This window comes from Schistocerca cancellata, chromosome 4, assembly GCF_023864275.1.
Source record: "Schistocerca cancellata isolate TAMUIC-IGC-003103 chromosome 4, iqSchCanc2.1, whole genome shotgun sequence".
In the NCBI taxonomy this organism is placed as follows: domain Eukaryota; kingdom Metazoa; phylum Arthropoda; class Insecta; order Orthoptera; family Acrididae; genus Schistocerca; species Schistocerca cancellata.
In genome coordinates this window covers 380,851,735-380,867,898 of record NC_064629.1, presented here as the reverse complement: position 1 = coordinate 380,867,898, position 16,164 = coordinate 380,851,735, and the positions used below count along the sequence as shown (strand labels likewise).

At 39.5% G+C, this 16,164-nt stretch overlaps 1 protein-coding gene across 1 annotated transcript in view; it reads left to right on the top strand.

The window, feature by feature from the left end:
* The window catches only part of LOC126183534 (dolichyl-diphosphooligosaccharide--protein glycosyltransferase subunit 1), a 103,902-nt gene that overhangs the window by 45,282 nt on the left and 42,456 nt on the right, over positions 1-16,164 (top strand). The window contains exon 5 of the mRNA XM_049925602.1: positions 10,631-10,823. Within this exon, the coding sequence (XP_049781559.1) occupies positions 10,631-10,823 (193 nt within the window). The remainder of the gene's footprint in view (positions 1-10,630; positions 10,824-16,164) is intronic.

Here is a 16,164-nt window from a genome sequence, read left to right as displayed (position 1 = left end):
AAGCTGCATGCAGATTGTTTGTACAAGACTCAGTATTAGGATTGGGTGTAAAATTGTAATTGGATTCTTGTAACTACCACCAGCCTCTCCTCCTGATGTACCCAAAACTTTAGAGAAACCTTCAGTTTGCTTGTACCTAAGTTCCCCAATTGTTCTGTAATCATTGGATGAGACTTCAATCATCCATTAGTCAATTGGGATAATTACAGTTGAGTTAGTGTTGGGCATTACAAAATATTTTGTCAAACATTACTAAATTCCTTCTGTGAAAACTGCCTAGAAAATATAGTTTGGAACCTTACTCCTCTTGGAAATATATTAGATCTAATGGCTCCAAATAGATATAATGTCTTTGACGATGTCCACTTTGAAACTGGCATTAGTGACCAAGAGGCAATTGTAGCATTAATGATTACCATAATACAGAGGGCAACGAAATCAAGTAGAAAAATACGTATGTTCAGTAAAATAAGTTAAGAAGTTATAGTAAGGTATCTCAGTGAGGAATTCGAAGCTTTTAGCCCAGGACAGGAGCATGTAAAGGAACTATGGCTATATTTTAAAAGAAAAGTAGATTATGCACTGGATAGATATGTGCCTAGTAGAACAGTTCATGATGAGAGGGACCCTCCATGGTATACAGTCACTATAAAGAAACTTCTAAAGGAACAGAGGCTACTGCATCATAGTTGTAAAAGAAAGCATGGGGCATAGACAGATGTTGAATGAAACACGTTTGGCTGTCAAGAGAGCAATGCGTGAAGTCTTGAATGACTACCATAGCAGAATATTGTTGGAAGATCTCTCCCAAAACCTAAAGAAATTCTGGTCGTATGTAAAGGCTGTTAGTGGCAGCAAAGTTAGTGTCCAGTCACTCACGGATGAGAGAGGAACTGAAATTGTGGGTAGAAAAGCAAAAGCAGAAATGCTTAACTCTGTTCTCAAATATTCCTGTACACAAAGGAAAACCCAGGATCATTGCCATGCCACTGAAAAGATGAATGAAGTAGGTAGTAGTGTTGGTGGCATTGAGAAACAGCTGAAACAATTGAAACTGAACAAAGCGTCAGGGCTTGATGGAATCCCTATCAGGTTCTGTAATGTATCTGCTACTGAGCTAGCCCCTCTTTTGACTATAATCTAACATAAGATCAGTTGAACAAAAAACCATGCCCAGTAGTTGCAATCAATTACAGGTTGTACATGTCTACAAGAAGGATAACAGAAGTGATCCACAAAACTAGCACCCAATATGCTTGGCATACATTTGTTGTAGAATCTTAGAGAACATATTCTGAGTTCAACTATAATGAGGTATCTTGATTAGAATAACCTCCATGCCAACAAGCATGGATACTGAAAACAACATTCTTGTGAAATCCAACTCTCACTTTTCTTGCATGATGTACTGAGAACCATGGAACAAAACAATAAGGTAGATGCAGTATTTCTTGATTTCCAAAAAATGTTTGACTTGGTACCAAGCAAAATTTATAACTGGATTAATGGTTTTTTGATAGGGAGGACACAACTGGATGGATAGTCATTGACTGATGTAGGAGTAACATCGGGAATTCCCCAGGGAAGTGTGTTAGGACCCTGGCTGTTCACGTTGCATATTAATGACCTTGCAGACAATATAAATACTAACCTCAGGTTTTTTATGTTGTTGATGTTATCTATAATGAATTACCATTTAAAAGAAGCTGCAAAGATATTCAGTCAGGCTTGTATGAAATGCATATTATCATAATGATAGCCCGCATAGTTACTTTTTTTGTTTATTTTTTTATATTGGTTTCGAGCATAGCTCATTTTTGAGCAATGTGCTGTTCTATTGTAAATGTTATTCTTATATTTGAGACATGGGACACTGATTCTACTGCCACTAACAGCCTTTACATACAACTAGAATTTCTTTGAGTTTGTGAGAATCTTTAAACAATATTATGTTACTATGGTGGACTATCGTGACGCTGGTATACATTTCATACAGTTTATTGAGGCTGCAGAACAACACACAAGAGAAATATTCAAAAAACTGCCAGCTTGCTTTAAATAACCAGAAATATAAGTTTCTACACTTTACAAAATAAATTTACCAATAAATCACAGTTGGAATCAGCAAATCATACAGATTCTTTTGTGTACCACTTTCTACATCTACATAGATACTCCGCAAGCCACCATACAATGCATGGCAGAGGTTACACTGTACACCACTAGTCATTTCATTTCTTGTTCTACTCACAAATAGAGTGAGGGAAAAATTACTATCTATATGCCTCCGTATCAGCTCTAATTTCTTGTGTGTTACCTTCGTGTTATCCTCTTGATCCGTACTCGTAATGTACGTTGGCGGCAGTGGAATTATGTGGCTGTCCGCTTCAAATGGCAGTTCTCTAAATTTTCTCAGTAGTGTTTCTCGAAAAGAGCATTGTCTTCCCTCCAGGGATTCCCATTTGAGTTCCCGAAGCATCTCCATAACACTTACGTGTTGTTCAAACATAGTGGTAACAAATTCTTGCAGCCTACCTCTGAACTGCTTCAATGTCTTCCTTAAATCTGACTTAGTATGGATCCCAAACACTTGAGCAGTACTCAAGAATAGGTAGCATCAGCATCCCATATGCGGTCTACTTTACAGTTAGACCACTCTTTCCTAAAATTCTCCCAATAAATCAAAGTCAACCATTTGCCTTCCTTACCGCAGTTCTCATATGCTCATTCCATTTCCTATTGCTTTGCAACATTATGTCCAGCTATTTAAATGACTTGACAGTGTCAAGCAGGACACTAGTAATATTGTATCTGAACATCACAGGTTTGTTCTTCATACTCATCTTTACTAACTTACATTTTACCACATTTAGAGCTAGCTGCCATTCATCATACCAATTAGAAGTTTTGTCCAACTCATCTTGTATTTTCCTACAGTCACTCAACTTTGACACTTTACCGTACACGACAGCATCATCAGTAAACAACCACAGATCGCTGCCCATCCTGTCTGCCAAATCATTTATCTATATAGAGAATAACAGTGGTCCTATCACTCTTCCACGGGGCACCTCTGACAATACTCTTGCCTGTGATGAACATTCGCTCTCGAGGACTGGGTTCTATTACTTAAAAAGTCTCTGAGCCACTCACATATCTGTGAACTTATTCCATATGCTTGCACCTTTGTTAACAGCCTACAAAGGGGCACTGTGTCAAATGCTTTCCAGAAATCTAGAAATATGGAATGTGCCTGTTGCCCTTCAGCCATAGTTCACAGTACATCACGTGAGAAAAGGGTAAGCTGTGTTTCGCACGAGCACTGCTTTCTAAAAGCATGCTGACGACTTGTGAACATGAGCTTCTCAGTCTCAAGAAAGTTTGATATATTCAAACTGTGAATATGTTCAAGGATCGTGCAGCAAAACAAAGTTAGGGATATTGGTCTGTAATTTTGTGGGGCCGTTCTTTTACCCTTCTTACATACTGGAGTAATGTGCACTTTTTTCTTCCAGTCACTTGGAACTTTGTGCTGGGTGAGAGATTCACGATAAATGTAAGCCAGGTAAGGGTCAGTGCTGTAGAGTATTCTTTGTAAAATCGAACTGGGATTCCATCTAGACATAGTGATTTGTTTGCTTTCAAATCTTTCAGTTGTTTCTCTGTGCCAGGGATGCTTATTACCATGTCATCCACATGGGATTCTGTCTGACGCCCAAATGACGGTATGTTTACACGATTCTACTGTGTGAACAATTTGTTGAACATGAAATTTAAAATGTCGGCTTTTGTTTTGCAATCTTCAACTGCCACACCAGACTGCTCAACAAGGGTTGAATGGAAGCCTTAGACCCACTTAGCAATTTTACTTAGGACCAGAATTTTCTTAGGTTCTCTGTCAGATCTTTTGCTAAGGTGTGACAATGGTAGTTGTTGTTTGCTTCACACACAGATCTTTTGACAGATGAACGAATCTCTACTAATCTTAGCTTGTCATCATTTATGTGTTCTCTTTTGAAATGAGAGTGCAACAGCCTTTGCTTCCTCAGCATCTTCTGAATTTCATTGTTAAACCATGGTTGATCTTTTCCATACTTTATCCACTTACTAGGCACATAACTCTCCAGACTATAATTTACAATCCACTTAAACTTTGCCCATAATTCCTGTACATACATCTTACTGTAACTAAGTGATGTCAATTCGCTGTCTGAGTGAGGTGCTAACAACTGCTTTATCTGTTTTATCTGCTCTGTCTTGCAGAAACACTCTCCTGGCCTTCCTGACTGATGTATTAACTTTTGTAATCATAGTTGCTATAAAGACATTGTGATTGCTAATCCCCATTTCTATATTGATGTTGATAAGGTCCGGCCTATTTGAACCACAAGGTCTAAGATATTTCCATTGCGTCTGGGCTGCCGAGCTATCTGCTCAAGACAGATTTCAGAAAACATGTTCAAAGTATTTTGCATGACTGTCTGTCTGTAACCCCACAGTGAATCCATAGACATCCCAGTCTATACTTGATAGGTTAAAGTTGCCTCCAACTAGTATTGCATGATCTGGATATTTACGTGCTACTGACCGTAAACTTTCTTTGAATTACTCTAGAACTGTCACAGCGGAATTGGGTGGCCCTTAAAAAATCCAACAATTAACGTGGTTTCGCCTACAACTGTTATACGTGACCAGATAACTTCAGTGTCGCACTGAACTTCGACTTCAATAGAGCCAGCATTTTTGTCAGTTGCAATAAACACTACTCCACATCCTTTGGCGTCTAATCTGTCTTGCTGATATACGTTCCATGACTCGCCATATTTCTCGGAGCTTCCCAACTCAGGTTTCAGGCAACTCTCGGTCCCAAGAATGAGTGTGGGAACTTTCCTGGAGAGCATAAAATTTATTATGAATACTTCGATAGTTCACTGATAAAATTTCGACAGTTGAATAAAATTTCGACAGTCGAAGTGTCTTAAGTATTCTGAATGCTGTCTGTCTTCCCTTGTTGCATATTGGCAGGTGAGTGTTCATTAGAGCACCTCAAACTACTGTCTAATGGTAAAAACTGTTACATGCACTCCACAAGTACTCTGCTACCCGAGTAGCTGCTTCCTTTGTGTAATGCACCCCTAAAGGGGAATCCTACAAATCCCCACATAATAACGTAGGTCTAGGCATCTGCAGCCAAGACTGTCATAGAGTTGATGATGACCCTCCACTTGGCTCCAAAGCAAAGGACCCCAATCAATTCGGGGAACTTTGTAGGGATGTGAAATGGAACTATGATACAGTCTGTCATAGGTAAAGCTGGTGGCAGATATTTATTGGTGGAATACTAGGAAACTGCAGTCAGTCTACAAAGAAGATTGCTTACAAATAATTTGTGCGACTCATCCTAGAATATTGCTCAAGTGTGTAGAACTCGTACCAAATAGGACTAATGGGGATATTGAACATTTACAGAGAAGGGCAGCATGAGTGGTCACAGGTTTCTTTGACCCCTGGGAGAGTGTCATGGAGATTCTAAAAGAACTGAACTGGCAGACTCTTGAAAGGGTAGAACTTAATCATCCTTAGAAAAACTACTTTCAAAGTATCAGCATTAACACTTAACAGTGCTGATCTTTTATGTAACTGCCATTACCTGTGAACTGTTCAAAACATTTGGCTTCTTGGAAGCTATAACTAGTGTGAAATTTCAAAACATTTCTAGGTTTATTGAACTACATATTTTGTCATTGCTGTTGTTAAATCTGAATCCACAGATGAAACTTCGATTTAACCCTCTAACGGTAAGGTGAAGTATCCTGACATAAACGGTAAGGTGGGGTTGGATCAGACCCCACCCTCCAAATATCGATTTTTCGAGGTAAAATGAAAAATGAATAATGGGAAAAAGTTTTATTATCAGTTAAACACATATTTGTTATAACAACATTTTTTTTTATTTTTATAGTCAATAAGTAAGAATATAAAGTACTTGGAAAAAAATAGGAACTTGATTACAAAAAAATACCTTAATAGAAATATTCTCTATAAAATTATTGAAAACATAGTAAAAATCAATAGATTCAGTCATCAACTAGGAACTTGAGTGCTTTAGAAATTCTAAAGATACGAACTAAATGAGAAACATCTCTTACTAATTGTAGAAAATAATTATAGTGTCAGCAGTTTCGAAATATAGAGTTCTCAATAATAAATGTCTTTGTACACATAATGTAATAGGAACAAATAATAATTGTATAATGTTATCCTGGAAACGATCACATACAGCCCGGAAAATACATATTTGACACAATTTATCACATCTCAGTTTCTTTACAGCCAGGGCATATAATAACTTTATGCTTTCCACATATAGAATGATTACACGTACTACAAAGAGCATTCCCCTTCCTATCTTTTGATCTGTCACAATAATCACATCTTGTTTTCTTTAGTGGCTGTGCTTAGGTAGGCTTGTCTAATTCGATTGGTTCTTTTTCTAAAAGTTTTCCAGTGGATGAACGACTCTCACAGGGAAGATGTGTGTTATTCAACGTCTTTTCCATAAGAGGTTTTGTCAAAGAGAGCGCAAGATTTTTGAGAAATGATATTCTCGCTCATTTGAAAAGCTGTCCATTTTGCTATTGCTTTTGTAAATGATAAAAATGTTTATAGCAGCGATGTCTAAAATAGCATAAAAGTACCTCATGGGCCATCTTCTCGACTTTCTTTTTGTGGTCCTGCTGTGGCAAAGCATATCTAATACATCGACCCCTCTTTAGTTAGATTGTAGAACTCCACAATTTCAGGCTTATTTGATTTTTCATTTATCTCTCCAGAGAAGTGCATAGACGATATCAGTAAAACTTTTTTTATTTTTCTTTGGGGTAAATGACACCAAAGTTTTGTCGTCCTGATACATAAATGTTGGAGAGCCTACTGGAGCAGAAAGTGGAGCTTACTGGAGCAGAAAGCAACATTGATGGTGGTATTTGCGGTTTGTTCCTCCTCAATGTACCTACAAATGTGAGTTTCTTTTGGTGGAGGGCATCAGTCACCTCCAGTGAGGAGAACAGATTGTCCGTTGTAATGTTTGTGTTAGAACCCCCTGATAGATTCCGTCAGGTGCAAAACATACTGGGCAGGTAAAGGCAAATCTCCAGGTCTCCTTTTTATTCTGTTGTCCTTGCCGGTGTATGGAATGCCACGCAAAAAATAGAATGTCCTCGCGTTGCATAGTGACATTATTTTCAACCCATATTTGTTGGGTTTCGATGAGATATATGTTTTGAATGGACAGTCATCCCGAAAACTCAGTAGAGTCTCATCTACTGTGACATATTCAGATAGACTATAATTTTTTTCACTGTTAGATTCAAACATGTTCCACACTTCTCTGAAAGCCGCAAATTTGTCGTTGATTTTTCTGGCCTCTCTGGTGGCGTTATCATTGAATCAGAGGTTTTCTAGTAGAAGAAATGGAAACCTTTTCTTGCACATAGTGCAATGGAATACCGGAGGTCCATAGGTTGCTGAGAACATCTCATCTACACTAAGCCTAGAATTTTTTAGGACACAACGCATGAAGAGAAGGCCCATCAGCCCTTTTATTTCAACACTCTCTGTTTGTGAATGAAACCACTGGAGCGTATTGTACTTTTGCCTAAATTTTTTGATTTCAAGATTTGTGTACAAAACAATTTTTTCTATAATTTTCTAATATATAAATAACAAAAATATTTCCAATTCACTAGTGACCCCCCCTTGCTTCCCCACGTGGACCAGGGAGATGAGTGATAATATTTGACGCTGGTGTCCTAGAAAATTTTGAATGGATGGGTTTGTTGGGCCATATTGTCTCTAAGTCTTTACCTAGCTCAAAATTTCTCTCATCATCTACATCTGACTGAGAATTATCAAACTTGACTGCTCCTGCCGCACAATGAAATACATCATCCTCGTCATCAGTATTAGATAATACATCGTCCTTGGTTTCTGAACAGTTTTCTGCATCGATATTGTCGCCATCCTTTGACTCAGCCTCCTGTCGGAGAAACCCCTTGTATAGCTCCTCAGGAGTTCTAAGGAGTTGATGTGCCATTTTAGTAAGATACTAGAAGAGAAAACAAAACATAGATGTAATATAAACATCAATATGGGGTTGACTCCTCCCCACATAAGAAACTAATAAGTGTGACGTAAACAGTAAGGTGGGGTCGGATCCAACCCGAGTGCGGGTAATGTAGGTTTCGGATAGAGAGGGTAGCTGCAGGTCACTCGCCAGACTGACGTGGCCTCCTCAGCGTTCTTGGGACAACTGGCTGGTAGGGTAGCTGGAACCACAGTGCTCTCAGAAAAGGGAATGGGGAGTTATAACCAAAACAGACTTGCTGGGGTCGGATCCAACCCCAACCTTACCGTTAGAGGGTTAATAGTAATTATTATAGAAAGAAATTGAAAAAGAGTTCTGGTATTCAGGTACATTCCCTGGTAAACAAACAAGTGATCTTTCTGTTTAAATTTCTTTTAGAGCCAATTCGAATCTAAAGAAACACACAGAACACAAGAACAAAGCAAAATTTAGCATTCATAGTGGAGCACAGTGTGATATAAATTGAGACATGGACAGATACACAGTTCAACATTACAGTCACTGGAATCATATGCTTGGATTGATTTCCTGGTGTAACGGTAAGAAAACCCTTCATAACAATAAACTGTGAAAATAATGATAGGTTTGTAATCTGGATCATTATTAAATATTTTTTTCTCATCTTTTGCAAACTCGTGAAGGACTCTGTAAATCATTCGCTCCAGACATTTCTCTTCTTCACTGTACATTTTGAACACAAAATCAATACAAAAGCGCACAAAACACATGAAACAGAGAGAACTTAAATGTCAGCCAATACCTGCAAAACAAGAGACGATAACAAAGGTTTCAAAAACTATGAAGTCTGCAGACCTGGCATACGGTTGACACAGCACAAAATCATAACAACTGGTGTGATGTAATATTAAGTTTGCCACACATCCCAATTTCCCACAAGTGATGTAATATTGTGTCAGCCACTCACTGAGATGATGGATCTAGGAATATACTAAAATCGCATACATATCGCTCCTGTAAGTATCATGAGAACAAGAACAGGTTAGTTATAGCACTCACAGAGGTATTTATGCTGTCATTCTTCCTTTACTCCATACATCAAAAAGCTAATAACTGGTACAATGGGATGTACTCTCTGCCATGCACTTCAGTGGTTTGCAGAGTGGAGATGTAGATGTATCCATCACCTCACATTGTAAGGTACCTTGCAGAGTATAGATGTGGATTTAGAGGAGGATAAAAGTAGGATAGCTGAATTCAAAGAGAGATTACAGTGTTCTGCTTGATGTCTGTAAACTGACAGAACATCTGTATTTCTGAATCTGTTGCACCTGTAAGCATCATCGTGTATGTAGAAAAATCCTCAATGTGACAATAACAACATAAATCACCACCAAAGGGTACTATGAAAGTGATAGTATTTAGCCTATTGACTGCACTATGCGAGACACGGTGACAGTGTCTCTGGTAATGTATACTTACGGCACATACAACATTTCATTACTTTATTTGCAGTATGTACATTCATACGTGATAAACATTTATTGGCCAGACATATAAATGCATTAACAACTGTTATGTATTATTTATTATTAGTTTGTTGTTGGAGTACATTTTGAAGCATTAGGCAGGACCTTCAAACCTATCTTAAAAATAGTCCACCTGATAATACCTAAGCATACCAAGGCGTCAAGCATTAATGTAGCCTTTGCAGATATGGTGGCAACTAACTGAATGAGATAATACTGAAAGGAATGATAGTATCTGGAACTATTTTGATATGCATTTTTGTACTAGTGATTTACATCTGGACAGAAGGATTGTAGAGATTATATTGTGAAACTAGGATTATTTCAAGTATCTCCAGGAGTGAAATGTTATACTGGTTGTCAGTGTTGTCTGTGTTACTTACAGATATAGGCATTTTTAACAGTACTTCTGCGTTTCTCTATGGTGTTGTACATATTGCTTGTTTTAAAAATTATGCAGGTTAGAGATGGTAGTTCCTTTTTGGAAATAAAATGAAACCTGAGTGAGGAAAAAGAATGCAATGATTTGGGGGATATAAATTTGCACTGCTCACACTTCCACTCACTATTTAAATCATGACTGAATCTGTAGTTTCAAAATGTTTCAGCAATTCCTTCACCAGGGTAAATAGAATGATGCAAACTGTTATTTCTTTAGTTCTATTCAGATTAGCTATCATGTCTGAGGTACTAATACTAGAATCTTATCATTAGCAATAAATCTTAAGAAATTTTTTAAAGAAATAGAATTTCATAGGTGTTTTCAATTTTGTATGTTTCAACACTACTCCACAAGTAATTGTTGCCATGTGTAATAACTAGATACTTCATTTCTGTCACAAACAGAAGTATGTATGAAACAACAGTTCAGTAAAATGGTTGTAAATGTAAAATTTCTCAGATATGGTGAGACACACAATAATTTTAATTTTCTTTAAAAGTAAGCTTCTTTGGGTGAATGCCAATTCTTCCTCAAAGTAAAAAATTATCATTTCAGACTATTCTTCCTGCTGCTGCAACAGATGCGTACTATCGGGATGAAATTGGAAACATTTCAACATCCCACATGAAAGTATTGAGTGACTCAGTGGAACTTGATCTCAGGCCAAGGTTCCCACTATTTGGAGGATGGAAGACACATTACACGATTGGCTATAATGTGCCAAGCTATGAGTATTTATACAACTCAGGTACCTAAATATTACTCTGAATAACATCCTCTTAAAATGCCACATTATACATCTTTTACTGATTGTAAGGGCTGCTTGACATTAGCAGTCACTCTAGAAATGAATTTCATTGCAGTGGTTTTGCAGTGATACTGCAATAATGCCTATAGTCTTATATAAGGGAATTCTGTGTTGCTAATGCCGGCCTGATTATTTTTATGTAGGTGTACCATATGATAGTTCCTTATCCAAGGCCACTGTCTCGCCATTCCATTTTCTTCCTACCTTAGTGAGCTCTGTTGATAATAATCTTACTATTGACAGTACTTTAAAGAAAATCCATGTCACTCACACTGAATGTGATTCCTTAATAGCTTTATACATCATCTGCATTCTGTTCAGCTTATGATACTCATAAACAACTAAAGAACCAGTTTTTTTTTTTAATTTAGCATCTGGATTGTTTAATTCTAATGTTGAGTTCATTTTCCTTTTTAAATTTTAGGTTTAAATTTTAATGTACATTTCTGCTGAAATTACTGTAGTATTTCATAGATATGCATCACATGAAGCTAAAACAATGTTGTGGGCTGTGTTTTAAGAAATTTTGCTCATCAAGCAACAAGCAATGTTTGTGGGTTCATGTTTGCTGCCCCCCCTCCCCCTCTCTCTCTCTCCCTCTCTCTCTCTCCCTCTCACTCTCTCTCTCCCTCTCTCTCTCTCTCTCTCTCTCTCTCTCTCTCTCTCTCTCTCTCTCTCTCTCCCTCTCTCTCTCTCCCTCTCCCTCTCCCTCTCCCTCTCCCTCTCCCTCTCCCCCCCCCCCCTCTCTCTCTCTCTCTCTCTCCCCCCCTCTCCCTCTCCCTCTCCCTCTCCCTCTCCCTCTCCCTCTCCCTCTCCCTCTCCCTCTCCCTCTCCCTCTCCCTCTCCCTCTCCCTCTCCCTCTCCCTCTCCCCCCCCCCCCCCGACTCCTTTTGGTAACTCTCTCACTGTAAACTTGGCAGTTCAGCAACCCAACACTAACCAGTGGCTGAAGGAGACATGGACTGTGAGTCTCAGGGCTGCTCTCTCCCTTCTTCTGTTCCAACACCCACACCCCAAACTTCAACTGCCAAAATTTTTGAAAGAGAAAAAGAAGATATCTCTGGAGAAGGCTACTCAGGTGATCCCAGAGGCACCATATTCCCCAACACCATCAGACTATAAACTGATGTTGTTAAACCACAACGAGTGAAAGACAGTGATCCTGGGGTGTGACCTGTCCTGCTGGCCCCTGCACACCTAACCAGGATACCCTCAGAGTGATGATCTAAGCTCTTGACTCGTCCTACTATATCGCTCCTGGCCCTGATTTGATTCATAATCATACGATCCAACTTGTGAATGTTGTTCAAAAACTCCATCTACTCAACTGTATTTGGCTAGAATGTGGTTTTGCTTCACAGTTACAAGAAAGTATTATCATTCTAATCCTTAAACCAGCCGAAAACCCACCTGTCAACGCCTGCAGACCAGTTACCTTATCAACGGGCTCTACAAACTGCCTTTCCTTTCCATTTTAGTGTGTTCCTTCTCCTCTTGTTTTGCCTCTGTATGTGAGGATTTGGAACTGCGTCAGGTCTGTGTCTTTTAGCCGTTCTCCTTGTTCGCTGTATGTCTTAGTCCCTTCACTGCCTGTGTTCCTGTTTTTATGTGTTTGGGCGCTGATGACCACGCTGTTTAGCGCCCGTAAACTTCAAACACACACACACCTCTACAAACTGCCTGAAAGGCTTAGTCCACTGCTTATGCAGGGTTCTCGAATTGAGGAGCATTTTGTCCCCCTATCAGCTCTACTGGGAGGATGATCCACAACTGACCATCTGGTTCAGTTGGAAATAGCAGTGTGACAGGCTTTTTCTAAACATCTTGTTGCAGTCTTTTATGACCTACATAAGGCACCATCACCTCTTGATTCCATCACAATTTGCTTATCCTCCATAACTGGGGCTATCAGGGCACTCTACAGATTTTTATTCATCCATTTTTATCCCATTGGTTGTTTGAGGTTAGAGTTGATACATCATTCAACTCCTCACTGGCCGAATGGAATGGTGTCCTTCAGGGCTCCATGCTGAATGCTACTCTATTCCTCGTACCATCAGTGGGCTAGTGACCTCTGTCGCACCACTGGTTGCCCCCGCTCTGTAGGTCAACAACTTTTGCTTGTGATGTAGCTCCCAATCTGTCACCTTAGTTGAACACTGGCTCCAAGGCACCATCTGAAGGTCTTCCATTAGACCCTTTCACATAGCTTCCAGTTCACTCCTGTGAAAACGCGATTCATGTTTCTATCATCGTACTGCAGTCCATTCTAATCCAGAACTCTACTTGGGTACAATATGCTGTTTTGGATGTTGTTCTAGAGTCCCAATTTTTGGGACTCCTCTTGGATAAAAAGCAAACATGACTGTGTCATATTCTTCAACTAAAGACTAGCTGCATGCAAAAGGTTAATACTCTCTGCTTTGTCGGCCACACTTCGTTGGAAGCAGATGACCCACCTTACCCTCCATGTTTACCAGTCCCTGGTCTTGTCTGGATTGGACTATACAGGACATGTTTACAGCTCAGTGGTACCTTCAGCTTTGAAACTGTTGCACGCAGTCCATCATAGTGGAGTAACTCTGGCCACTGGAAATTTCTGGACTACTTTCATAGATGGTCTCTTTTGCTGAAGCAAGGAACTTCTGTCTTCAGTTCCAACAGTACAAACTTTTGTTCCCATACGCAATCATTGTACTCATCAAATTCTTTTTTAATACAAGGGACTTTGATACTGTCATACCCTCCCTCAAGTGGGATGTTGGAATGAACCCTGAGGCCCTCTGCAAGACCTCTGCCTAATCTGCTTAGAATGTGCTTTCTGTGTTTTTCTCCATATCACTCCTTGGTTAGTACTCAGAACATGAATTAGGACCAATCTATTTCAAGAATGTAAAATTTCAGTTGGCCCAATGACCTTCCACCTTCTGTTCCTCTCGGTTCTTCTTTAGTATCGTGGTGCTGGTGTTATTTACACTGATGGTTCAAAAATTGTGGATAGGACAGAATATGCGTGTACATCTCCCGGCAGTCAGAAACAACATTTATTTATGGGAATGTGTAGTGTTTTTATGATAGAACTGATAACTGTTAGTAGAGCCCTGTGTTTTATTAAACAGGCCTCCTTCAACTGCAGTTTAAGTTGTTGTGATTCACTAAGTATTTCCGGGCTATTGATCGAGGTTACTCTTCACCCTGTGATATCTGCTACTTATGACCTTCTCTCTGATCTTTGTTGTACTGCCTTGTCTGTTGTCTTCCCCTTTGTCCCAGGTTTTGTAAATATCTCAGGGAATGAACTGGCCGATCATTTGACTAAGCGAGGGATTACTCACACATCATTTGCTTTTGTGGGCCCAGGTGCAGGTTAGCAGGTGCAAATAAGACCTCCCCTTCCATGGAGATAGAATAACAGGTGGGCTACTGCCCCATCTAATAAACTCCACACTAACAAGGACACTACTGCTGCATTACATCTCTTTCTATCCCTACCAGAAGAAAACCACTATCCTATGTTGCCTCCATATCAGTCATACCAGGTTAACCTGTAGTTTTTTATGTAATGAGCCACCTCTACATCTACATCTACATCCATACTCCGCAAGCCACCTGACGGTGTGTGGCAGAGGCTACCTTGAGTACCTCTATCGGTTCTCCCTTCTATTCCAGTCTCGTATTGTTCGTGGAAAGAAGGATTGTCGGTATGCCTCTGTGTGGGCTCTAATCTCTCTGATTTTATCCTCATGGTCTCTTCGCGAGATATACGTAGGAGGGAGCAATATACTGCTTGCCTCTTTGGTGAAGGTATGTTCTCGAAACTTTGACAAAAGCCCGTACCGAGCTACTGAGCGTCTCTCCTGCAGAGTCTTCCACTGGAGTTTATCTATCATCTCCGTAACGCTTTCGCGATTACTGAATGATCCTGTAACGAAGCGCGCTGCTCTCCGTTGGATCTTCTCTATATCTTCTATCAACCCTATCTGGTACGGATCCCACACTGCTGAGCAGTATTCAAGCAGTGGGCGAACAAGCGTACTGTAACCTACTTCCTCCATGGTATGGAACCCTACATCCTGGTGGAAATCCCCCCCCCCCCCCAACGTGCGCACGCACACACACACACACACACACACACACACACACACACACACACACACACACACACACACACCTCTTGGCTCTCCATGCTAATCATGATCTTCTGGATTCTTTGCCTCCAATGGTGGCAGACAATTCATGGCAGTTGAACTGGTTCTCTCTTTTCTCAATGACAGCTGTTTTTCTTCTCAAATATAATAGAGACAACATCCAGTGCCTACAGGACCTGGTGGATCCTTAGCCCTATCTCTTTTGCCAGCGTGCTTGGTCATCCCACTTTTACTCTGTTTTAATTGCCTTTTGATGTGGTTAGCTCTTTTTCTGCTGCACCCTGTTTTCTGTTTTAAGGTTAGCATGCCAATGAATAGTGGTTGCTGTTCCCTCTTTAACACTTTAGCTATAATGGATTGGGAGTGGGGCAATTGTGGTAGGGATTGTCCCCATTCCAATGCAGAGCCCCAGGGACACTCGCATGGCCCTACCCGCCCAGTGACCTGATTATTTCTCTCACCATATTATTTTATTGTTGGTCCAACTTACACACTCATTATCTTTTTAAGCCTTCTCACCTATACTATTACGAATCTCCTGGCTAGAAGACCTGTTGCTCATGCCACAGATGAGCCTTAAAAGGCTCCTCGCTTGCTCTGACATATGTGCCAGCCTGGCTGATACACTTTTACTTATCTTTAAATTACTTCTCAGCTTTCAAGATCTCAATTTTATTACTCTTACATACATTCATAATTTGACCAAGTTTGTGGCAGTCATCATTAACTCCAGACAAACTACCTCATGACTTAGCGACTGATGGCCTTGCTGTTTTGTCCATTAACACCTGACCAACAATCTTTTTACCTTTTTTAGGGAACAATTCAAATTTTTGTATAGCTTTCATATTCTCTTCCATAGTATTAAGCAAAAGATATTAATGTATCTTCAAAAATTGGCTTTGTCATGTTTACAAAATCAACGAACTAAATTTAATAAAGCAAATTGGTGAACAAATTTTTGTCATAATTTATATAAACAGTGGATTTGTACTATTACAGAAACTACTGATTAGAATGTGAGCTGTGTTGATAATATTTAAATTATTAGTAAATGTGTATTTCAAATAATCATTACATCAACATCTGACCTTGTATAGACTAAAGTTTGCCAACAATCTTTTGGGAATGAA